Source organism: Semicossyphus pulcher, unplaced genomic scaffold (assembly GCF_022749685.1).
Source record: "Semicossyphus pulcher isolate SPU_LCO1_2020_fin unplaced genomic scaffold, fSemPul1.0.p SCAF_12, whole genome shotgun sequence".
NCBI classification, from domain to species: domain Eukaryota; kingdom Metazoa; phylum Chordata; class Actinopteri; order Labriformes; family Labridae; genus Semicossyphus; species Semicossyphus pulcher.
The window spans coordinates 6,301,591-6,326,639 of NW_027211626.1; the positions used below are offsets into that span (position 1 = coordinate 6,301,591).

The 25,049-nt window shown below is 41.6% G+C and overlaps 2 protein-coding genes across 4 annotated transcripts in view; one reads left to right on the forward strand and one right to left on the reverse strand.

Moving 5' to 3' along the window:
* mapk8a (mitogen-activated protein kinase 8a) overlaps nt 1-9,912 on the reverse strand; it is a 14,764-nt gene extending 4,852 nt beyond the window's left edge. For 2 of the 3 annotated variants that reach the window (XM_069658324.1, XM_069658326.1), the window contains exons 1-11: nt 9,739-9,912; nt 6,725-6,891; nt 6,445-6,574; nt 6,293-6,351; nt 6,045-6,183; nt 4,277-4,442; nt 2,747-2,818; nt 1,957-2,139; nt 1,721-1,845; nt 1,523-1,586; nt 2-79 (exon numbers count right to left, since the gene is read on the reverse strand). In XM_069658324.1, the coding sequence (XP_069514425.1) occupies nt 2-79; nt 1,523-1,586; nt 1,721-1,845; nt 1,957-2,139; nt 2,747-2,818; nt 4,277-4,442; nt 6,045-6,183; nt 6,293-6,351; nt 6,445-6,574; nt 6,725-6,846 (1,138 nt within the window). In that variant the 5' untranslated portion in view covers nt 6,847-6,891; nt 9,739-9,912. Of the gene's footprint in view, nt 1; nt 80-1,522; nt 1,587-1,720; nt 1,846-1,956; nt 2,140-2,746; nt 2,819-3,917; nt 3,990-4,276; nt 4,443-6,044; nt 6,184-6,292; nt 6,352-6,444; nt 6,575-6,724; nt 6,892-9,738 lie in introns of all 3 variants that reach the window. The other variant, XM_069658325.1, reaches the window with a different exon arrangement.
* A 4,821-nt stretch (nt 9,913-14,733) lies between these two features.
* ptpn20 (protein tyrosine phosphatase non-receptor type 20) overlaps nt 14,734-25,049 on the forward strand; it is a 31,714-nt gene continuing 21,398 nt past the window's right edge. The window contains exons 1-20 of the mRNA XM_069658938.1: nt 14,734-14,857; nt 15,072-15,235; nt 16,915-16,980; nt 17,078-17,326; nt 17,416-17,485; nt 19,089-19,169; nt 19,308-19,383; nt 19,609-19,762; nt 19,997-20,068; nt 20,297-20,471; nt 21,033-21,168; nt 21,461-21,599; nt 21,685-21,837; nt 21,963-22,148; nt 22,237-22,399; nt 22,491-22,758; nt 22,853-22,932; nt 23,234-23,311; nt 23,399-23,506; nt 24,855-24,971. Coding sequence (XP_069515039.1) covers nt 14,734-14,857; nt 15,072-15,235; nt 16,915-16,980; nt 17,078-17,326; nt 17,416-17,485; nt 19,089-19,169; nt 19,308-19,383; nt 19,609-19,762; nt 19,997-20,068; nt 20,297-20,471; nt 21,033-21,168; nt 21,461-21,599; nt 21,685-21,837; nt 21,963-22,148; nt 22,237-22,399; nt 22,491-22,758; nt 22,853-22,932; nt 23,234-23,311; nt 23,399-23,506; nt 24,855-24,971 — 2,659 coding nt within the window. The remainder of the gene's footprint in view (nt 14,858-15,071; nt 15,236-16,914; nt 16,981-17,077; nt 17,327-17,415; nt 17,486-19,088; nt 19,170-19,307; nt 19,384-19,608; nt 19,763-19,996; nt 20,069-20,296; nt 20,472-21,032; nt 21,169-21,460; nt 21,600-21,684; nt 21,838-21,962; nt 22,149-22,236; nt 22,400-22,490; nt 22,759-22,852; nt 22,933-23,233; nt 23,312-23,398; nt 23,507-24,854; nt 24,972-25,049) is intronic.

A 25,049-nucleotide genomic window follows, 5' to 3' on the forward strand; every position in this document is an offset into this window, starting at 1 on the left:
CCTAAAGGAGGGGGCTGTCCTCTTATCACTCCATTTTTCGTCCACTCCTCCCATTCGCTCACTTCTTTATAGATGAGGTCTACAGATTAAAGAACAGAAGAAGGTTAAACAGGGTAAGAAAGACAGAGGAAACTTTGCAGTATGTGATTTCTGTACAGTCAGAGTGTTTTGCATACTGTAAAGTCCACACAGCATCATGTTTCTAATTTGGACATGCTATGCTGGTGTGACCCTTCTCAAAAATGAGTGAGGGGTCATTATCACCTGGCAGGCGTTAGGATGAGCTCATCCTGCTGCGCAACTGAAAGTGATATTTACTCACAATCCTCAGCCCTCCCATGCTCCACAGACTCAGGTTCCCCAGAGTGGAAAACACTCACTGAGAGCCTTTAAAGGGGGGTTTCAAGTCATGCCACACACGCTCTGGCAACCGCAGTGGAGATACAGAGCTACATCGGCAACAATGTCTGTATGTCTAAACATCAGCTGGCCGTCATACCGGATTTCTTTAGACAGGATTTATTCCTGTTCTTTCCATGAATAGAAAATAATCATGTCACTACAGAGGGACTAATCATAGAATCTGACTATTTCTGTTTAATTGTGGGTGTATCCCATCTGCATACAATTTAAGTGTATATAAATAGTGGTTAGCTTAAATTCATCATAGTCTAATCGTGGCCATTTTCCTCTGACGTCACACTCAGGGTGCGTAGTACAAATGCTTTTGATGCGGTGTTCTGGCTTGTGAAATCGATTTAAAGGCAAGAAATCTGAATATTTCACCGCTTTTTAATTAACAAGCATCTGAAAAGACAATAAATGATCAGCTAGCTACCAGCAGGAAATGGCTAATGTTAGCATTCATTTAATTCCTAGCTAACATTTATGTTTGATAGTGTTACACGATATAACAGCAACATTTAACTGTTGAACTCCCATGCTCTAGTAAATGTGTCCAAATGTTGATGTTTCAAAACTAACTCGCTTCATAATTTGTGCTACTAGCGAACAGTGTTGTTAGCTAGGCAGTAATCTAAGGCTAATGTTAGCTGTTGTCTGACGATAGCTAATGGGCTTTGAAATATATATTTTTTTTACCTTGTTATAAGTTCTGATTGTCAGATTACCTTTCTTTATACAACTTAAAATGTAAAACACAGAACAACATTATAACGGCATTTTAACTTCCTACTCTTAGCATGACATCAGAGCAAAATGGCCGCCATGTTACTATCGTGAATGGTGACTAGAAGTTGGTAATTACTGTGATAGATGTCCTGCTGGATTAACCAGCAGGTTTGGAAGTTCACTTGAAAGCAAATTTTTGCTAATTTACTTGACATGTAAAACTAAATTTCTACATTAATGCATCATTTCACATTTAACATAACTGGTGGAGAACATTTAGTTCTTGCACTGTGGTGACCTCAGGAGCCAGAGGGTAAAATAATACCCTGAAACTGACAGTGAAAAGTGATGCGTTGAGTAAAGCGTTAAGAATCTTAATATACTGTCTAACCTTTCCACTCTTCCACTGTGTGCTCCCTCTCATCCAGCTGTTTCTCGAGGATCTTCGGAGGAGGCTGAGAAGGAGAAAAAGTCATTAATGGCACATTGGTGGTACCAGAACGATGCCAACTTTCCACTTTAAGTGATATCATTAAAATCTCATGTGTCCCATTTAGGGGTCACGCGTTCCTATCAGCGATCCACTTACCGCTTCCACTTCAGCTGGGTCGTACCAAACATTAATGTAGGGGTGCTGCAGGGCCTCGTCCACAGAGATGCGTTTGGAGGCATCAATCACTAACATCTTGGATAAGAGATCTCTGGCTTGGCTCGCTGAGGGGTGACACACAAAATAGATAAGATGCTGCTGTGCTATAAATCCTCGCTTGCAATTTTGGTTTGATGAAAGAACTCTGTATGATTTACGGACAGAAAAAGCACTACCTTTCAGTTTGTTGTGGTCAGAGTCGGCAGGGAAGAGCACGTCTGGGAAGAGTTTCTCGAAGCTGTATCCGGCGTAGCGTGGCCTGTTTTCTACGTATGTTCTTACTGACTGGTTCAGCTTCATTAGAAAATCCTGAGATGGAGTGCCTAGCTGCTCGATTACCTTGTTCCACTGGTCAATGTCTGAAGTGTAAGTGTTAAGAAAAACAGGGCACACACACTATTGACTCCCACAGACACACTGTAACCGTTAGGTCAGTGTGACATTTAGCTTTCTTTGAGGATTGCACACCTATAGCTCTACACACACACGTCAATCACATGATCTATAATGATTCAGCCACTCACTTATTTCCTATGCAGCTAATACAGCGCCTTACATAAGTATTCATGCCTTAGATTTTTCCACATTTGAAGGTGTTCCAAACAGACTTATTTGGGCTTTTAACCATTTAATTAGCATAAAAAAATAATAGTCCAAAAAGCAGACTTTTTTTTTATACATATAACCCCTATAAAATAACTTGTAATTTGCAGTGGTTACATGACAAAATATGGAAAAGTTAAAGCGAGTAAATATTTATGTAAGGCAACATACAGAACTATTGTACCTTGAGGTTCTCACAGTTGGTGGGAGCAACAGAGCAATGATTGACGTCATGTTTGTCATGTGGAAAATTGGAAAATGGATGGCAAAGTGACGCAGGGAAACTCTCAGGATGGTGTTGGATCTCTTCACACAGAATGAAGTGATGACACAGTGATCAATCAATGACGGGGGGAAGGATACGATCAGTGCCGGGGAACAACACACTTCCCCTGATCATCTCGGCCACTATGCAGCCCACTGACCATACATCCACTGGAGGTGGACGTTTAGATGACGGGGAGGTGGACATGCAAACAAAATGGTGAGAAAAATAAGCACAAAATAAGAGAGAGGAATGCAGACAGAATGGCAGCGGTGTGATGATGTGTGGGGATGAAAATGGAGAACGTGCAGCATCAGCCAGATAGATGAGACAGAGCGATGCAGCGTCGAGCAGATACAAATGAAACCTGACATGTTGATGAACATTTACAGCCCATGACTGCCAAAAAGCTTCAATGTTACACTGCGCTGTATTACAAATTCCCCATCGACCATATTCACGGCAGGTATTTTATATAACGTCAGGGTGGGAAGCTCAAATGCTGTTATAATGTTGTACTGCTGCGTTCCAGGTTGTTAGCCGTTTTGATTCAGGGTTTCTTACAATCGTTATCTATTAACTGCTCACAGATTGATCAACAAATAAAATGACAATGAACAGTTAAAATTCAGAGGGAAATCCAGTCATATTCAAACAGTTAAAATATTGCATTACTCATTAGCTATGGTCCAGCTAACAGCTAGCATCCTGCGACTTAATAGATAATATTACCGTTAGCTAGAAAGTGGCTAAAAGCTATTAACACTGATGGGTAGTTTAACATACAAAAAGAAAGGCTTAAAATCCAGCTAACATAAATTAGCTTGGAACAAATATCCAGCTAACAAACTTACAAGCTAAAGTCATTTTGGCTAATGTACTGTTATCTATAAAGTGCTTGAATGCTAGCATTAGCCGTTAGCTAATGGGTTATCAAATATATTCTGAAACACAGCCAGAACTGTCTGCTTAGTTACTTAGCTTACATTAGTTTAGCTCACTTATCGAGAAGTAATAACAACTCTCAGATAGCCTACATTTATAAAACCCACAACCTGAAACACAGCAGTACGACATTATAACAGTATTTGAGCTTCCCCTCATAAGCATGACGTCAGAGGAAATTGGCCGCCGTTTGAATATGGTGAATTGCCTGGTACAAACTATTGTAAGCTAAAAAGTGTCCTTGGAAAGATCTGACAGCCTGCATAGCAAAAAGCACTTTACAAAGACCCTTAAAATTAAGTTTGTATAAAGACCCAAGGATACAGTCCCTTCCTGGGAAGAGGATTTTATGGCGCACCATTTCCGCCAGTATGCAGCCCACAGACCATATGTCCACTAGTGAAGTGGAACACGGTAAACAAAGCCGGTAAGAGGTGAGAGGAAGGTACAACGACAGGTTAGTTACACGCAGGAGGCTGATTAGTGGCCAGTCTTACTACTAAAAATCCCCATTATGTTCAGAAGCCTCATGCAGCTTACACAGTGTTAAGAGCAAGATTAATCCACAGGCCCGTGAATATTAGTTAAAATAGATCTAACACAAACATATTTAAAAGGTTAAATAACATTGTACAGTATAGTATAACTGCAGTCATTTTTATAGTGCAATGATATTCACTAACCATTGGCCTGGTAGCCCATGCCCAGGATCACCTCTGGCGCCCTGTAGTAGCGTGTAACCACATACGGTGTCATCAGCAGGCCCGTGGCAGCCGTCCGAGCCAAACCAAAGTCCAAAATCTTCAATGTACAATCTGACTTGACAACTATGTTACTGGGCTTTAGGTCCTACAGAGAAACACACACCAAAAGTGTAATAATTCAATGACAAAAGAAGCAATGACATTATAAAAAAGCTTTAAATGGAGGGACAGATAATCTACTGATTCAAGTTAAGAGGGAAACTCCTTACTGCTCCATTCTGAGATAAAATAAACCCCACATTACAACATCTTCAAAAGCTGTTTTGTGGGTGTCACAACACTGTATTACAAGTTACACAACAAAAGACATCATCCATCCTGTCTGAAGTCCAGCTGATCGCCTGCAGGCTCCAGCTCCTGCTGCACCTATTTCTCACCTCTCTGTCTTGCCTCGCTGCAGTACAAATGGCTCGCTGAGGTGATTTGCTTGCTTGTAATGCGTCTCAAGTTTACAGTTTGCAGATGAATCAAATTGTGGCATTTAACAGTATTGATTGTTTTGCAGAGGTTGGCTGCTTTTTCATTATAATTGGGAATAATTTTGTTGAAAGGCCTTTGTTTGACATCCTTTTAAATAAAAATAACCAGTATTGAGCAATCCTTTATCTGCGATTTGATTTATTATCTTTTTTTTCCCAAACCTTTAATCAAGCCTCGAAAATCTTTGATGTTTCCCTCATTTGCAACGATGTCGATTTTACAGAAAATGACACAATTAAAACAACCAATTATCTATAATTTTGTCCGTCATTAGATGCACATTTGGCTGCATGTTTCTAATCCTACTTTAGTTTTCACTTGTTTCGAGCTGTTCTCTATAATGAGGTGCAAATACAAATCACAGCAAGCATACAAATTCAACCTGCTTACTATTGATCCACATTATCTATAGAGGTCGACAGCCGGCTCTCACCAGCTATGGAAAAAAGCTGCTTGAAATTTTTGTTCAAGGAAAGGTAATTTGAAATGCTTATAAATAATATTCCCAGCCAATGCTCTGATACATGTTTTCTCTATTCAGATCCCGGATCTTGTAAATCAGAGTATTATTTCGACAGTTGTATAATTGTAAGTAAACTCCCGCACACTGTCCAACTTGCAGGAAATACATTTATTTGCTTGCAATCGTGATAAAGGTCGAGTACCGAGACATTGCAAGCAAATACATTGTCTGCAAGTTGCAGTGTGCAGGAGTTTACCTGCAATTCTGGTTTATTTTCTCCTCTCCTATGCACCTGTCCTATGAAACAGAAGATTTCTCGACAGTTGTATAATATAATCAGTGTTTGCATGCCCAAATTCATGCCCAAAAGTCTGGGAATAGATCTCGAGAGACCCTTCGATACCAGCGCAAAACAAATAAACATAAACACTGATGATTAATATTAAACTCACTGCTCACGACATGATAATTTTCCTGGAACCAGTTGCTTTTGGCTTTTGGGGGGCTCATAAATTCTGGTTTTAGATCGGGGTATTGACTGCTACTCCCCGAAAGCCAATCTCATAATGTTATTGGACCATCTCTGATATTTCCAATATATTTTCAAAAGGTATTTGTTGGACTATATTCATCATCTTAATGAGTGCTAGCTGACCGTTTGCCCTCACACATCAGTGTCAAGTGTCCCGGCAGGTTTAACAGTCCCTCTACATGACACTGTCCTGGCATTAGCCTGACACTCACCCTGTGAATGATGCCGGCGGCGTGGAGGTGTTTGATACCACACAACATCTGATAGAGCAGGTAGGACAGCCTCTCGTGGTCCAGCTCCATCTGAATGACCTGGCACAGGTTGGCGTCCATCAGCTCCATCACCAAGTATCTGACGGAGCAGAAAGCGGTTCACAGAGGCGGGTGAGACGCATTCAAGCAAAGTGGGAGCAACTTTATATACGCACAAGTACATCCACACTTCACATGTAGTTACTTACACATCCTGGAATTCTTCTAATGATTTCTGTGGTGTGAAAACATTTAATAGGCCGATGATCTGTGGGGGGAAGTTACACACACATTTAAGTATACACCTTTAATATTCAAGGTTTTGCACTGGTGACGTGAGTGAATATATTTGCAGACTTACATTTTTGTGATTGACACATTTCATTAGGACTAGCTCTCTGAACGCCCTCTTGGCATGGGTTTGATTCTGAAACGGCCGACTCAGCTTCTTGATGGCAACATTTCGTTCAAGGATTTGGTCGTAAGCAGAGCTGAGGAGCAAAGTTAGGGACGCCACAAATGTAGCATAAATCAACATCAACAACAAAATAATAAAAATAGTGGAACAATTTACATTTAAAAGGTTTATATTGTAATTTCTTTAGGTGGTGACTGAATATGGATGAGGGTCAAACACTCACCAGACGATGCCCTGTGCTCCTGAGCCGATGGGTCTTAGATTCTGGTATCGCTTCAGTACTGTGAACGTCGAATCCCCAACATCCAGGCTGTAGAACTCTCTTTCTCTCTTGTTTTTGTTCATGGTGAAATCTTCAATCACTGCTCGCTGTGCATCCAAAAATGTCCTCTGTGTACACAAAGACGAGAGCAGGTTCAAATATTTTGTAGCGCTACGACTACACCACAATAGCCGCAGAGCCAAAAATCAGACAGTCAAAAGAAAATCCCCGCTCCGGAGGAAAGCAGATTAGGAGAGAAGTGGAGAAAAGACAGTGCTGAATTTCACACTTGAGGCGAGCACTGCAGCTCCTTATCTCAGCAACTCAGCAAACGCACCAGGATGGAAGATTTGATATCATCAGCAGTGGTGGCAGAAACAGCAGGCAACAGGGAAGGTCTACTCCATCATATGAAACATGACTCTCCGAGTGAATCTGTCACACTGGAAAACCAAGCCCGGTGCTAATTCCTGTGTGTCTGGACCCCAGCCCAGTTCTACAGGCAGGTCTTCCACAGGCACATGCTAACTGGGTCAAGTTGCACCAGGAGGCTGTGAGCCCAGATAAGACGCAACACAGAGATCCCAGTTTGTGATCGTGATGTTCCCGAACATGTTTTACCTCTCATTCAAACCAAAACAGGCTAAAATCTGAAAAAGGACAAAGCTCTCACATCCCTTTTCCTCTTCTTCAGGTCTTATGTAAGCGACGTAATCGCCCTCCCCGTTCCTCCACTCTCCCGACACACAGCCCATATGAGGGATGTAATTGCCAGAATAAAATGAGTCAGCGCTCCTTCTGTTCCTCCAACGTCACAAAGACGTTCGTAATGTCCGCCTCCCTCACAACATGAAAATAGACATGTTGATTCTTTTTATATTTCAGACAGGAAGACAATTACGCTTGTTTGAGTTAAGAACACTTGAATGATTTGCAGTCAGTGTGCAGATCTGCCCGTTACATGCTCTGCTCTGTAAGGACATTATTTTGCTATAATGGCCATCCATGAGAATAATTCAGGTCACAGGCTGATTAGCCGCTGGATATCTTTTAGTCTCACAGTGTAAATGTTACTGTCCCTGCTGGGTAATAACCAGTATTGATGCTGCATCAACAAATTCCTCTGAAATCAATTATTCACCATTAGAATGCAGTTATGTGTCAGCTGCAGTATTTACAAGCAATGCAGCAGCCACATCAGTAGTCTCATGCAGCACCCGTGAGGTCCGGACCTCCGGGATGGATTTGAACGCAGGGAGCTGCAACACATTTAGGTGCCTGGTGCACCTCCTCCTGCAGAAGTGGAAGCACAGCAGGAAGGGTCATTCCTCGAGTGCACCGCCTTCTAATGACTTCACCTCTGGCTTCGCTAAACCGGCTGCTTCAAGCTAACGATTTAATGAATGGCTTCCAAGGACATTACTTATAGGACAATTACAGAACCACACTGGCCATGCTGGTTAACGTATGTTGTACTAAAAATGACACCAATTCTAACAAACATACTGCATATTATATTGAATTTTATTGTACTTTATAGGAGCGATGCAATTTAACATAATCCTAAATCAGAGTATGAAACTGATGCGTTTATAGCTTTGAACTCTTGTCCCTCGTTGGGCCTTTACATGCAGCTTTCAGTATCATAACACCACATTAAACTACACATTGAAATACAATCAAATGCACAAATACCATACAGCATTACAAATAAGTAATTAAAATTGCAAAAGGCTAAAAAATGACAACAAATCTGGTTTTAATACAATATGCTATGGTGCATCTTCCATGTCTATGACATCACATATATAACTATTAACACACAAACATAACTAGAATAAAGGTAAAACTATTCCCATGGGTATATATAATCTCATCCCCCCTGATTTACATGCATTCATTGCAGCAGATGAGGAAAAAAATACAGAAAAATCTCAGCAATACACATATTTATTTTAATCTCCTTTATAAATGAGACCTTCTGTCATATAATTCTCATTTAGGCAGCTGTGAACTCAACCACAAGCAGATACAGCATTTTCCCTCCAAACTACAAATGCAAATTGACGGTTAACATGTGTAATAATTTGAAATAAACATACATTTTCACATATTAAGACAGTTTAATATAATACGGTGCAGCTTTCTTGTCTATAACACAACATACCTTTACATAAACCCACATTAAGGCTAGTTACACATGCACATATCTACTAGGATCATATTATTTCCATATGTAGAATACCATGTGAATATCTCCAAATTTTAAAGCATCACCCAACAGCAGATGGGGAAAAAAACTATTTTATTTTAATCTTCTTTATGGATGAGATACCTTCTGCCACATATTATCCTCATATGTGACGCTGTGTGCACCCAACCCAAAGCTGAGACAGCCCGCCCCCCTCAATCCACTCATGCAAACTGTCAGCAGGGCGGAGAAAGACACAGAAACAAATCCTCGCTACATCTTTCGTGCACAAATAGAGGACCACTATCGATCCACCCATTATTTATTTTCATTGGATGTCAGCGTGTTAACCTTGGACATACGACCCCCTCCCGCCCCTTCCCTCGTCTTGTCCGGTAGCTAGCAGGTGAATTAGACTCCATAGACTGCTGCTGCTTCACAAAGAGCCGTTTATACCAGCCTGAAAAAGCCGGACAGGGCTCAGGAAGACATTATTGCAGCGATAATGACAGACAGCCATATCGAGATATGACAGGGCCTGTTTGTGAAGCACAGTACGCAACAGCAGCTGCTGCCTCAATCTATGTGCGAACGCTGCGTTTGGACGGTTCACATTGTAGCGACAGGAAAAGGGAGCAGTTTGGGTACGTACGTGACGCTAAAATGTAACAAACTGTAACAACAACCACGTCGCTAGAGCAGCATGCACACAGCGGCTTCGACCCTCCCCCACGGCCAAACAATAAGCACGTCTGAGCAGCAGAGGTGCGAATCCTCATCTTACCTCTGTCGTTAAATCAAAGTATCGATTCCCCCGCGGTCCGATCGGCGGTGAAACGTTCCGGAGCAGCGGACTATTTGTTTATGCCGCCGGTTATGGATGATTTATTCCGTTGTGCGGCTTAAAAATACATGACCTCACCAAATTCACTTGCCTACGTTTCCATCTGGCTGCTACTGACAGGCCAGGACGCGCAGTGCGCACGGGGCATGCGTCCCAGCAGCACGTCACTCATCCACAGGGACACACCCACCGCCTCCTCCATCCATCCTTCCTTACTTCCTTCCGCCTGCCCATCTATCTCTCTATCTATCAAAAAATATATATATTTTGGCCCACCTCCGTTTCAAAAATAGAAAAAGATGAAGATTTTCGAATTTTTTTAAAGATTTTTGCACAGATTTGAGTGTGACGCTTTTTTTATTAATGGCCCACTTCCATCTAAAATGTGAAATTAAAGCTCCTGTGAGGAGTTTTTATCTGGTTATGAAACAGACTGAAATTTATTCTGATTACTCTTTATGACCAACAAAAGCAAACCAGACCATCAGCGACCAGATTGATTATTTCTATATAGTTATTTTTAATGTCTGAAAACGCTGGCGGGGGGTAAGTGTCAGATGAAGCGATTAACTGCACTTGTTTACATTTTCCACACAAACTGAAAGCTCCTCACAGCAGCTTTAAATCTGATGTATATTTTTTTGCTAGTTTTGTCTACAGTTGCCTAAATGTGTTTTATAGGGCTGGCATTGGCCTCACTAAAAACATAGACCCTAAACTGCATGATTAGCAGCCTGGCTACATATTTTCCTACTTTAAAGTATATAAAATGTATTTTTTCTGTTAAGAAAGACAATAGCTGACAGAGATAGTGTGCTAGGATGTATACTTTATGGATCACTGAGCACACAGGACAAAACCACATTTTTTTGTGCAAGTAAAAACATGCCAATACTGATGCCAATTTCCCCCATAAACGGTCCTTGCTGCAGAATCCTTCACTGTGAAGGACACATGTGAAGCACACTCATGCAGATTCAAGCAAAAGTGTTGTAGTATATGGAAAAGTTGACATTGTGTGTATTTTTTCCAGTCTTCCCTTCTTCCTTTCTTTGTCAGGTCTGTTTGATCAGCCTTAGTTAGTTTGTTTAAATGTACAGGGATGCGTAGGTGTTTCCTCTTTCCTTGCAAATATAAAATCAGTATTTTTTCTCTCTCTGAAGAGGTGTCTTCCATCAGTGATGATAGTCTATTTCATTTTGGACATCTTGAATGCTACTTTTTATTTACAGTACAGTCAGAATAAGAACAATAACTGTTTTTCAATGAAAGTTAGTTGGTTAGACAGACAGTTTGCATGCTGGATCAAATGTGCATATTAATTTCAATATGTAAACAGTGATGCTGCAGTGACCATTTACACCAATAAATTAACTCAGGGTTATTATTTGCATGATAATCAGTGTCATCACGGCATATTTATCGTCTTCTGTTCGCCTACAGATCTTATTTCCTGTCCACGTTAAACTGTGGGATCATTTGTGGACTATGACACTCAGACTCTGCAGAAAGCCATAGTATAGTAGTTAGGGTACCATCTAGAGTTCATACATCAGTTCCTATATGCTACGCTACAACAACGGAAGCCTGCACGCAGCCTCTGCGAGTGCGAAGGCATGTGACTGAAGAAGGACATTCGGTAAAAAAAAAATTTACGTTAACTTAGCGCTGAGTAGTTTAAATTCTCCCTGCACCCACCTGACAGGCCTGGATGCTTGTTATTTATCCGTGTCCCTGCGCAGATACCCCGCGGCCTGCAGAGACAAGCTGCGCGCAAAACACCGGCATGGATAAGCGTCCCAGCACCGACTCCCGCAGCGAGACGAGCCTACTACGGTGTCTTACCCCTTGTTCGAAGAGAGCCCGCAGTGTTATGATCATTGTGAGGGAGCAGCCCGACAGCAGCAGCAGGCTACAGTCCACTCCTTTGGCCGAGGTCGTTCGTCCTTCCCAGGCTTCTGTGTAGCGCACCTACCGCCGGGGATCCACTGCACCTTTGGGCGTCAGACGGATTAGTTAAATCGGTGTAGCTGATCTCACGCCACCCGCTATTGGTGGCTCTGACCTGTCGCTGTCAAACCGCGAGGCTAATCCAATTAAGTGTTTAGAGGCGAGAAGCTAAGAATAGCGCCAATTACAGCAAAAAGTTTCAGATCTTCAGCGTGGAGCTGGTCGTAATAGAGCAAATGAATGGGGCACCATGTACAGTTAATGTCATTGATGAATTACCTGGCAGAGAGGAGCAGCCTTGACTGAGAGGACGTCAAATCAGCAATGCGATGATCACAAGGATTATTTTGGATCCGTGGTGGGAGCACTGAGGATCATAGAAAGGATCAGACCGCTGACATAGCTTACATATGATACCAGGTAATGTACAGCTATCTTCCTTCTTCCTACACTGCTGTTTGACAGTTTGAGGTGGGTGTCTCCATGTTTGGATCAGTTCACTGGAGGTTTCAGAAGAATTAACTTCAGACATTCACGCTAGCTAAAGATTCATAAAACTGCATTTACCTTTAAGAGGATAAAATGCATAGTATTGCTTTCATATTCAGGCCTGTGAGGACACAAATCATGTTGTTCAGAGGCTGATTTTGCAGTAATTGCAGAAATTGGATTGAAACCAAACAATGCCTTTACTATCATGCTTTGGTTTTCACGTTAAAACAAGGGACTGTAGTGAGAGGCAAGCCAAGATCCTGAGGAAGCATGTTGTCCCAAATTCCTGAGAATAAAGTGCACCCTCTCCTCTGTCTGTGTGTACATAATGTGGTGTCTGCTAATGTTGTTGGGCTTGTTGACTGGTTCTTTAAAGCCATGACAGGCTCTGCATTTTGGTCCAAATATACTGAGTGTACAGGAAGATAAAGGTGCTTTTACAGAGTGAGGCAAAGGAGAAAAACATGTGCATGCAGTGGCAACTGGTGTGTAAAATGGTCATGGCACGAGAGTATTAGATATCAGGAAAAGGGTAGTTGCATAAGAGATTTTTAAGGCATTTCTATGCTCAGTAATTCCACCTTAATCATCACTTTCTGAAGGTTGTGATTTAGTGATTGCAGGGGCCGTAGTAGACAGTAACAGCTTCATGTTGCTGGTCAGAGGAATCAGGGCAAGCCAGACCTTGTCTAGCCAATTAACACATGCAAATGTTTCCCAGAATTCCTGCATCATGTGACAGTCTGATGTCGCTATATCTGGCATCCAGGTTTCTGTGCTGGTCCCAGCAGTAGAGTAAGCCTTCACAACATTGCTCCAGTAGCTTTACACCTGTAGACAGACCACTTCGAGGGAGAACAGCTGCTAAAGTTTTGCACAAGAGCGGAGGGATGGAAACGCCTGGCAGGGCTTCAACTTCCTTGTCGGGTCCCTTCGATGTCATATCAATGAATCAGCATGCAGGGATTTAATAGGATGATTTTACATCAATAAAAATCTGATTTAAAAGTTGCAATTTTAGTGAACTTCATAACCTCACAGTTTCATTCATGTTTTCACTTTTTGTCTCTTAACACTCTCCTCGTGTGCAGTAGACAGTCTGATGTCACAAGCCGAGCGATAAGTTCAGTTTGTGTGAAGGATTTCACCAAGGCTGAAGTAATTGGGTTTGTTTGTATCAGTGGAAACAACGTGAAGCAAACCATGTGGTTCCGCTGTGTGGACCCTGATGTATTACTGCACTGCAAAAATAAAATACACACAGATTCAGTAAGATTAAAAGCATGATAGTTAGTTAAACTTTTTACCTGAAGGAAAAGAACATGCAGTTTTTAATGTGGGGAAATCTGCTGGACGTGCAGTAAAAGATTTATTAATATCAATGTGTTGCAGATATTTCTTCCCTTGTAATCAGCAGATACTAGCAGACATACTGGGGCTCGTTTCTACCATATCTTCCAGAATTTGGTCGTCATCTAGATCAAAGGTTTCTCTGCCTAGATTTGACAGTTAAAAACAATCTATTAGAAAATTAGAGTTTCTGAGAATGTTTTGATCTTAAAGACAGACATGTTAGTCCTGCAGTGGTCAGGTTCTTATGTATGCATCCACCTTAAACTAGTGTTTTCTTAATATAAATAAAAATGAAAACTTGCACATAAAATATTCTGCAAAAATATTGACAATTCTCAATGTAAGAAAGCTTGTTTTTCAGGGCTAATCTGGTGATTATTTTTACCATTAACAGAATAATTAAGTCTCTTAAATTACACAAAGTTATTAAAAAATTCTCACAACACAAAGTGACGTCTTAAGCTGTCCTTTTGTCAAACCAAAGTGACAAATCCCAACATTTAAGAGGCTGGAGCAAGCAAATGTTTGATTTTATTGCTTGAAAAATCACACAAACTATTAATTTGTTGTGTTATTTTGATCTATAGCATCTCTCTCCTATAGCATCCTCTGTCTCTCAGGTTTCCTCCTCTCTTGCTGCTCTGTATACTGTACTTATATTAGGCTTAAACCTGCACGGCAAGTGCTAACAAACTAACATAGGATCATGACAGTTTCTGCAGATCTAGACGCCCACAGCTCCCTCCGGGTTGCCCTGTGGTCGAATAAAGCCTATTACCAAACAGGAGGGTCACACAGAGCGAGAGGCAGTGAGACTAATGGGCTACGATAATCTTATCACAGTCAGGAGTAAGGAAACGCCGCTTTTTTTCCCTGCAAAGTTTCTCAGGATTATCTCTCATAGCTGTCTCCAGAGGCAAAATCATGTTGACAGACTTTGACAACAAAGCTCACATCCTCACAGAGGGCTGTGGAGATGAGGAAGAGGAGAGCAGGACTGACACCCTGCAAAGAAAAATAGCTCAACATGGTCAGCTAGAGAAATGACACCATAAAAAAGGCTCCTAACACTTTATGTTTGTTACGTGTGTGTTTTACGTGCATGTGTGTCCTCAGGTGCATGCTGGGAATGTGTGCAGGATGAGCAGCACATTTGTTACATTAGCCGAAGTGTTGGAGGCTCGAGGGGGCCCTCTGCTGGAGGAGGAGGTGTGGTCCCTGCTGCTGGCCACTGCAGAGTCTTTAGTGGATGTCTCTTATAAGGGTAAAGCACTTCAGACAACTCCCTCTCATTGTAGGCTCATATACATCACACCTTAATGCTACCAGTGTACCATTATATTATCTAAATGTAGATGTAACACAAAACATTTGAGTGTATCTTCTAGTGTTTCAGTTTCCCATCTGTGTCACTTTATTTTAGGACAGTATCAGCAGCATCAAATAGCTTTATAATGGATTTTCTCTCCTTTTTCCAGGTCAGAACAATATGTGTAACATCATAAGTCCCACCTCCCTGCTGCTGTCAGCCACTGGTACATTAGCATTTAAGAACTGTGGCCTATCAGACGACGTATCCACCTTCACCGCTCCAGAGATGCTGCAGGGCCGCGCCAGCTCAACCAAACCTGCCATAGAGAGGGTCAGAGCAAACACACATCCTCACACATGTCTAAATAGCTCACATGGAAGTTCATGTCAGACTTCAGAGTCAGGTTATGTGTTTTCTCTTTTTTATATCCGTCACTTTAAACCGTGCAGCGACTTGAATCGGTTACTGCTGTCATATCCTGATGTGTCTTTTTCCTTGAAGTGTAAAATCTCAGCATGTCAAGAGTTGAAGGACAACTGAAGCGTCAGCACGCCATCTAGTGGCTGTGCAAAGGAACATGGTCCTCATTTCTGCACTTCAGAGCTCTAATTTATTAACATTTGTTAGAAAAAAACATCTAAAGTTACTTAAAAAATGATAATAAGAATGTTTGTACAGACAGGAAACATGTGTGTGCTTGTCTCAACCTTGATAAACGCCTCACATGTGTAATCACACTACGTTGGTCTTATGTAACTCATACATAAATAAGCATACATGTTAGTTAAAGCTGATATAATTGTAAGCCCCTGTATAATTCAAAGCAACGTGCTGTGTCCTACTTGAACTAGATTTTATTATCTTCATATTCAAATAAAAAAGGCGTGTAAGAGAAGAGCTGTCAGGCTTAAATCCATGTATGACGTCTGGAAGGCAACATGCTGTTGTCTGTAAACTACAGCACGCTGCACATCCTGCACCGCATCATAAAGGAAAACAACGTATATTTTAGGTTCTTCAGATCACTTTTGAGCTGCATTCATGACTCAATTCTCAGTGCTACAACTTTGAAAAATCACCACAAATCTTTTACATCATTTGAACTACTTCTGCTTACAATTTTAGACCTGTGAGCCAAACTTTTTAGGAGGGACTCTGAAGTTTTGAATACTTTTTTATTTAGACATTTTGAGGAAAATTGCCCCATAGAAACTATTTAAATGAACAAATTAGTTAAAGTTATTATTATTATTATATTACTTTCAGAGCCGTAGAGACAGAGAGTTGCCGGATCATGGAGCATATTGGACATCCACTGACGCGACTCTCTGTCTGTACGGCTCTGGATACTTTGTTTGGGGAGGAGGCGGGGCTGCTCCTCCGCTGTCCTCACCTACGGCAGCGCACGCCTGCTTTCAAACACGTTGTCTTTGGCCTCGTAAGGACAGTCCTTGTAACACATTGCCTACAAAAGCGCACATTGACCTGATGCGGTCAGCCACATACTCGGCTTTGACCTCGTTTTGTTGAAGTTGTATCTGTAGTCATCGATCTTTTCTTTGTTTGTTCAGCCATAGTATATTACTGTTTATTTGCAACACTTATAGAGACTGGGAAAGCAGCCGCTTAGCTCCGCCTGCCCTCTCTGGCAGACCAACCACTGCTGGCTGATGGAAAACGCGTCACTAACTGGGCGCCGCCCAGTCTGTAATACTGCAAATGCAAAGGCTTTCATCAGTGGGCCACAGGCTCAATCACCATTGTGTTACCTTATTCGCCTGATTTGTAGTCCTGCTCTTTAATCCCAACTTTCCTAACTAAACCGTCATTTAAACACTTTTCATGTTATTTTCCTGCTTTATTGTGCAGGTGTTGAGTTTAAATTCTTATCATACAAAAACAATGTGCCGTTCAGCACCTCCCCATGTGTTTAAAAAATTGTTTTATTTCTCAGTTAGTTGGTTCTGTCATATTATCAATGTCATTAACTTGTACATTTGATTGCACAGATGCTGGTGTATTCACTGGGTATGACTCTCTACTGGTCAGTTGATTTTCACCTACCTCAAAATCAGGTGGGAGCCCTTCACACAAAGCTGTATTTTAAAGTGCACTTTCCATCACACACACGCCTCAGGTATTATACTTTCTCTCCGCTCTCCTTCCTCGCAGCCAGTCCAGTTGAGTGACCATCTAAACAGCCTCCTCCTCAGCATGTGTGAGGATCTGTCCCACCGCAGGGTCAATCTCAACTCCATCCTGGAAGCCTGCGAGTCTCAGCACAAAGCCTCCATCCTGCCTCCGCCTGCCAAAGTCATCAGACAGCTGGTGGAGGAGGTTTTTCATGAATCAGTGAGTCTAGATGTCCGCCTACGGTTTGTTCCTGTCTGTGAGCGACGCAGCTTCCCAGCTGGAGATTGTGTTTGTGTCAGAATTTAAAGCAGTGCTGCAAAATGATCTGCTAAATAAAACAAAATGAAAACTGTTGTAAAATGTTTCCCTTCCTCCAGATGGACCAGGGCTCTGTGTCCGACAGTAACGTGAGTGGGAGGAGCCAGATGATCAGAGAGAGGCTTCATGGTGAGCGTCCTGATACACTTAAGTTTTATTCAACGAGCTGTACTGTAAGTTCCAAAGCATCACATAAGAGGAGAAAGCTTCAAATCTTTGATGTTGAAAATACCTTTGATCTATACTGTATGTTGTCAGAAGTATGTTCCATCTTATCCAGTTCCATCTGACACCATTCTTGAATAATTACTTTAATATATGGGGGAAAAAACTACATAAAGGTGGTTGCCTTGATTGTCAGATGGGGCTGTACAAGGGCAGAAAACACCTCCTGAACAGGAGACGCTTCATTGCAGTTATTTGAGTTTCAATTGAGCAAAATGTGTCTTAATTAGAAATAAAAATGTTTGTACTCTTCAATTAGACAAGCCACACTGATGGACATCCAATCTGCAGTAGAACTTTTAAGATGATTTTATTTGGCCTTTCATACCTTTATTAAGTGAGAGGACAGGGGATGGTGTTGCATACGGGGGAAGAGAGTATGGGGGACGACACGCGGCAAAGGGCCGAGAGTGGGAGGCGAGCTTGGGGCTGCCGCATCGAGAACTAGAGCCTCTTTACATGGGATGCAGATTTAACCGCTGAGCTAAACCGGCGCCCGCACTTTCTGTGATTAAATCATTATTATTATAAAATAAAGTACACTTTGAGGCAAGTAGATTATACACACAGCTGGCTTCATCTGTTTTATCATCCTGTCCTAATGACACATTACCTGAGAAGTTGAGTATATCCCACAGATGAAGTAATTCTTTGCTTAAACTCAGCACAAACTCCTCTCATGAGGTAGACGATGGAAGCTTCCCTGTTCCAAAGTCCTGTTCTGAAAGGCGAGTCACATCTCGTCCCTCAAAAATGAGTACTGTAAGTAAATTAGCCTACAATCATCAGTGTTATGTTGCTGGATAGCGACTGGACTTGCAAAGGGATAGGAGCGCCTAATTCCACCACTTGTAAGAAAATAAGGCTTTGTAATGATAAATAACAGAAGACATTATCTGCCTGCAAACGCTGAATATTTAACAGTATTTTACAATTCTTATGAAACACTGTAAGACACTTTTGTAAATTTACTGCAATTTATAATTTGAGAAAACAAATAAATGACTAAGAAGATTATACCTCTTTAGTATCTGACAGTAATGCAACACGACAGGCTTTTGTCAAGTGTTCCTAGTGCCTGATTGCATAAGGAAGAAATTGTAGATGGATGCTCGAGCTCCTTCTGTCAGAGATCAATAATGAGAGCAAATCACAGAGTGCATGAAACGCTGGGCTCCCCGAGTTGGTCTATAGATCCTTATTCATTTGAAACAATAAAGACTTCATAAATCACTTTGACCTTTAACAAATAGTGGTCTTCATATTTACAGAAAGTAGCTGCAGTCGATGCTCTTATGACTCAGGACAGGTCAACAGGATTAAATTCTTAACCTTAAGAAAGCAGAGGATTATGCTCCTGCGAGAGCCAATCATCAGAGTGTGGGCGCTCCGGGCTAAACCCTCCGCTAGACTCCGTTCTGTCCAAACATCTCAGCGTCTCCGATGAAAACAGGGAGCTCGGGAGTAAAACACTGCTGTCATCTGTCCTTTCTTACCTGGTTGACAGGAAAGAGGGGGCCTTTTTCAGACTTCAGCGAGGGGAGCGCCGAGGGGAGGAGATACTCAACAGACTCTGACTCAAAGTCAGGTACGCATGTGGAACTGGAACTGGAAAGAGGTAGTCACAGGAAAGTAGGACGATGAAAATCTTGTGTCTTGTGCTTGTGTTTCAGTATTTAGATGCTTATGTAGCAGTGCATGTGCTCATATCGTGTTTGTTTTTAAGGGAGTTTACCTCAGAGACCCTGGAGACGAAGACCAAGGAGCTCTCCCACACCGCTGTACCAGTCCTCTTTAGACAGGTTTGTCCTACATGCATGTACACACACACACATTTTGCGGTTAGAGTAAGATTCCTCAGCTATTAGAGCGATCTGTGCGTGCATGCCAACATAAATAAACCACCCTCATTGTCCGTCCTGACTTTGAGGGGACACGACAATGTCCCAGAGTTTGACTTTTCCAACTAGTCCGAACAACTATTACACAACCCGTCCTTCCCCACCCCTCTCTCTCTGTCCCCGCAGACTCCCTCGTGGGGTTCGTCACAGGGACAGCAACTGCAGCTGGCTTGGCGGAAGCCCCCACCACAACATCTCTCCCAAGACATCGGGCAGATCTCAGAGTCCCTCCATCACCTTCAGCGAGTCCTCGCTCAGCCTGAGCCAGAGGAAAGCCAAGGTAAGAGAAGGGATTTTTGTTTAGGGATCTAAATGCAAAAATGTTTTTTATAGAGCATAAACTAAAGTTGTATTTTGTGCATCTGTACCGCAAATGTTACGAGAAGGTGAGGGTCAAATTGATCCAATGATCGGACAGCAGAGCGTTTAGAAAAGCACGAAAGCTTGTCGGTTGTTTTGCTGCATAAAGATTTTATTTTTAATTTATAATTTCTTGCTATAATTTACTTTTAAGGCTTTGGGTCCTGAGTTCGTCAGAATGCCAGATGAACAACACATTGTCCTCGAGCTTCCAGGATCTATCGTGGTAAATTAATGATTTCTCCTCCGCTCCTCTGTGTCTTTCTGCCTCTGCTCAATTTTTAATGCAAATTCCTGTTTTTTCACACCATCTGAACTTCTCTTTCCCTGCATGCTAAACTATGTCTGTCTGTAAAATATCATGTACAGTATTCATGTACATGTATGTGAGCATGTCTGTAGGTTTTTTTATGTGCATGTGTGTTTGTGTGTGTTTGTGTGTGTCCACACGCAGTCCAAAAAGGGCCGCTCTTGCTCGTCTCAGAGAGAAGTGACCGTGGTGCTGCCGAACGGGCAGTACGTGGTGGTCCGCTGCGACATCAAGTCAAAAGCCAGGGATGTGTTTGACATGGTGGTTGCTCACGCAAACTTGGTGGAGCACTTCTACTTTGGTCTTGCTTTCCTAGATGGTAAGAAGACAGATAGTAATAATAATGAAAATAATATAACTTTATTTATATAGACCTTTCATATCAGCAGAGTTGTTCTAAGTGCTTTCATTAAACAAACAACAGAGTATCAGGCTCTGTAACACGCGGAGCATCTAACGGAGATTGTAAATGATCACTTGGACGAAGCGCTTTTTCTGTTCAGGGGATCAATATGTGGAGTGTCTCACCTGCACAGCTCAAACTGGGGCTCAGTCATGAAGTCATGTTTGATTTTGTGCTTCCTGTTTTACAGTTGGTTATGTAGGATATTTTGTATCTTGTATTGTTATATCTGTTTTATTGCTGTTAATTTTGTGTATTTTAAAGGCCCATGTAGGGACGGGGATTGCAAACTAGCCAAGGCTTTAAATGCTGTAGTGTGTGGCATCGGTTTACTTACTTCATACCTATACAAATTAACATTAAATAAACACAGTCCAGTTTGCGATATTGTGCCTGGTCTTGGGATAATGTTTAATTAATTATAATTTTATACTTCATTTATAGAGGTTAAAGAGGTTTTTCTTTGTCTTTCTGCAGATGATGAATATTTCTTTTTGGATCATGAAACAAAAATCTCCAAAGTGGCGCCTGACAGCTGGAAAAAAGGGCAGATAATCTCCTTTTTGGTGTTTCTACGAGTTAAATTTTTTGTTGATGATATCTCCTTCATTTTGTAAGTACAGAACTATCTATCGTACTACACGACATAAAATATTTAAAGGAACAGATGTGCTTTAAATGTTTTTTTATCAGTATAGCAAAAAAACATGCATGGTTGTATTTGTTCAATGTGAGACAGGAGACATCCAGCAAATCACAGACCACATCTAACTAAAAAAACTGTGACTTTTATGTGTTCTTCAATTCTTTTGAGTTGTTTATACGTAATTAATTCATCATAAAAACAAAAAAATAGTCCAAAACACGTTGCTGCTCTTTTAAATGTACCCTTTTCTGTTTGCTAGGCACAGACTGACTCGCCACCAGTACTACTTACAGCTGCGTAAGGATATCTTAGAAGACAGGCTGTACTGTAATGAGGAGACGGGCTTGTTTCTGGTTGCTCTTGCTCTGCAGGCTGAGTTTGGGGATTACATGCCAGAGGTACTGAGCACACAAAGATAAAAATCTTCTTAAGTACCAGGATAATCTTTCAGTCTGTGTCACATTGTTTTGTGTTTCTTTTCAGTTGTATGGGAAGAATTATTACCAGCCAGAGCATTATGTGTCCAAGAGGATGCTGGAGAAGCTGGCCCTGCCGAATATCAAGGAGGAGTTGCCCAGACTACATGCAAGTCACGCTCAGATGCTCCCAGAGGAGGCTGAAACAGAGTACCTAAAGGTGTGCATCCACACAGATGCCATTTCCCAGTAGATCTCTTTGTTCTTCAACTCTTTGTTTTACCTTGAAATATGCTACATTTATATGGCTCTGTGCACTTGTTACTATGACGATGCACCCCTCAGATCGCCCAGCAGTTACCAGAGTATGGGGTTATGTTCCACCGTGTGGGGAGAGAGAAAAGGCCGGTGGTGGGAGAGCTGGTTTTGGGAGTCTGTGCCAAAGGAATCATCGTGTACGAGATGAAGAACCACCTCCGCACTGTCACCAGGCGCTTCCTCTGGAGGGAAACCGACTCCATATCAACAGGGGTAAAAATAAGTGCTGCAACAGTCAAACTTTGCAGTGTTATGTGTACAGCTCAAAGAAAATGTTTGATAACTTGTGTCCTTCTTTTAGCGACGTAAACTGATTATCGAGTGTGGCGGGCCCAGCGGGAGAAAGCACGGCTTTGTAACAGAAAGCTCAAAAATAGCACAGTACCTCCTGAACCTCTGCTCAGCACAGCACAAGTTTCATAGCGAGATGTCGTCACGACAACTTAACCACACCTTGATACCAGGTGGGAAAGTTTAAGTGATTGTGAAGAATGCTTTTGCTTTGACTTTACTGATACATATATTAAAACACCTGATTCTCCTTTTTATCTCCAGATGAAAACATGGATAAATACCTGTCCGCCTACCACGCTCGTAACTTGAACCTAAAGCGAATGTCCTGCTCAGAGGGCATGTTGAACCATGTCGGTTTAACACCTGGCCAGCCAGACTCCATATCCAAGTCCTGTGATGACCTGACGGCAAAGCTGGAGGCTCGTCTGCGCCAGCAGAGAGAGATGAGGAGGGAGATGAGCAGAGAGCTGAACAAGGAGCTCCCTGACGCAGCAGACAACAGGGACACGAGGGAGCAACAGTGCTGGAGGTAGACTTACAAGATATTTAACATTCATCATCTTTGAATATTTCAACAACAACATAAAGGAATAGCTGTCTAATGCAAATGTGCACGTTTAAAGCACTGCAGAGCAGATTCCGAGAGGGATGTCCACTGTGTCACTACAGAAGCAGGACTCTGACGCCTCCTCCTCCATAAGGGGTGAATATGTCTATTTACTGTAATTATTTACATTGCCATGACAAATGAAAGGAGAAAAACAACTTTAAGCTCCTTTAGTAAGATGATAGACCACCACAAGCCTCTTAAACAGCTTTAATCTTCCCTACATAGAAGTTGATTGAGCTTTAATGGAGATATAAATGCCATCTTTGGAAGATATTCACGCATTTGCTAGACTTTGACCTGCCCCTGTGGCCCTGAACAGGATTTCCTGATATAGAACATATAGAAATGATTTAACAGCAGCCTATTTACCGTATGAAAAACATGCTCTTTGCAGTTGAAACACCAACCAGGACCCCACCAGAGAGAGAGATAGTCTGCGTGAACCTGAAGAAAGACCCCAAACTGGGCTTCGGTGAGTTTATTAAGGGGGACTTAGCTTTGAACTGGATGTAAAATTCATGAGCAGAGTGACTTCACTTCCTCTCACGCCCTTTTTCAGGCTTTGTGATTGTGGGCGAGGACAATACAGGTAAACTTGACCTTGGGATCTTCATTGCTTCTATCGTACCTGATGGGCCCGCAGAAAAAGATGGACGAATCAAACCAGGTACGAAGCACCAACAATTCACCATATTCACACGGCAGCCATTTTTCTCTGACGTCGCCCTCAAGATTGGAAGCTTAAATGTTGCCACAATGTCGTACTGTTGTGTCCCAGGTTGTAAGTTAGTTAAATGTAGGAAATTCATATTGATCAGCAACTAAAAAGATATGAACCGTGCAAATCCTGAGGTTGTATTTGAAGTTAAAACAACGTCTTTATCCACTTAGTTACCCTTAGCATTCTACGGCTTCCTAGCTAATATTGACGTTAGCTAGGAAAGGGCTGAATGCTAGCATAAACTTTTGAAAGTGTTATGAGATGATAGAAAAAGTGTAGACAGACTTAATTTGGTCATTTAACATATTTAATATAACCTATTAGCTGCAGCCAGAATATGGTTTAGCATTTAACCCCTTCCTAGCTAACGTTTGCATTGAGAAGATCCAATATTACTGTTGCTAGGAAGTGGCTGAATGCTAACATAAACTTTTAAAAGTGTTATAAGATGATAGGAAAGGTGTAAACAGACTTCATTTTGTAATTCAACATATTGAATAACCTATTAGCTGCAGCCAGACAACAGCTTAATATTTAACCCCTTCCTAGCTAACGTTTGCGTAAAGAAGAGCCAAGCTAATATTAATGTTAGCTAGGCAGTAGCTGAATGCTAACATTAACTTCTGAAAGTGTTATAAGATGATAGGAAAAGTGTAGACAGACTTAATTTTGTAATTCAACATATTTTATAGCCTATTAGCTGCAGCCAGACAACAGCTTAGCATTTAACCCCTTAGCTAACATTACTGTTAAAGAGCCTTTTCTATTGAATTGTACACTCAATCAGAAGCTAATGTTAGCATTCAGCCACTTCCTAGCTAACATTACCGTTAAAGAACTATGCCTTTTTTATCGAATTATACACACAATCAGAAGCTAATGTTAGCATCCAGCCACTTCCTAGCTAACAGCAATATTAGATAGGAAGTGGCTGAATGCTAACATTAGCTTTTGTCTGATGGTAGCTGATGGGTTATCAGTTGTTTTAACTTTAGAATATGGCCAACCGACTATACGATTTTTGTCTCTTATCAAGAAGCAAATACTGAAATGATAAGAATGTTAAGAGTTTTTAAGTTAATCTAACTTAGACAGCATTGTGACCATACAATATTTGAGCTTCCCTACCTGAGCGCCATGTCAGAGAAAAATGACTGCTGTCTGGATAGGAACTTGAAACATAATCAATGGCTTACAGCGTGAAATGCAACACAGCATTTTTAGAGGCAGATACAAAGTCTAGCTGCTCATGACAACTTATAACAAGTGTTTTGTAATAATTTGGTTGCTCTAGGTGGACGTCTCATCTCCCTGAACAAGACAAGTCTCGAAGGAGTGACTTTCAGTGACGCTGCGGCTATCCTACAGAGCAGCCCTGACGAGGTGGAGCTCATCGTGTCCCAGCCTAAACGTAAGATCAATGCTTTTTTTTTTTGCATGTCACAAGTCCATACACTCTAATTCAAAAACAGTGTCAAACTTTTATTAG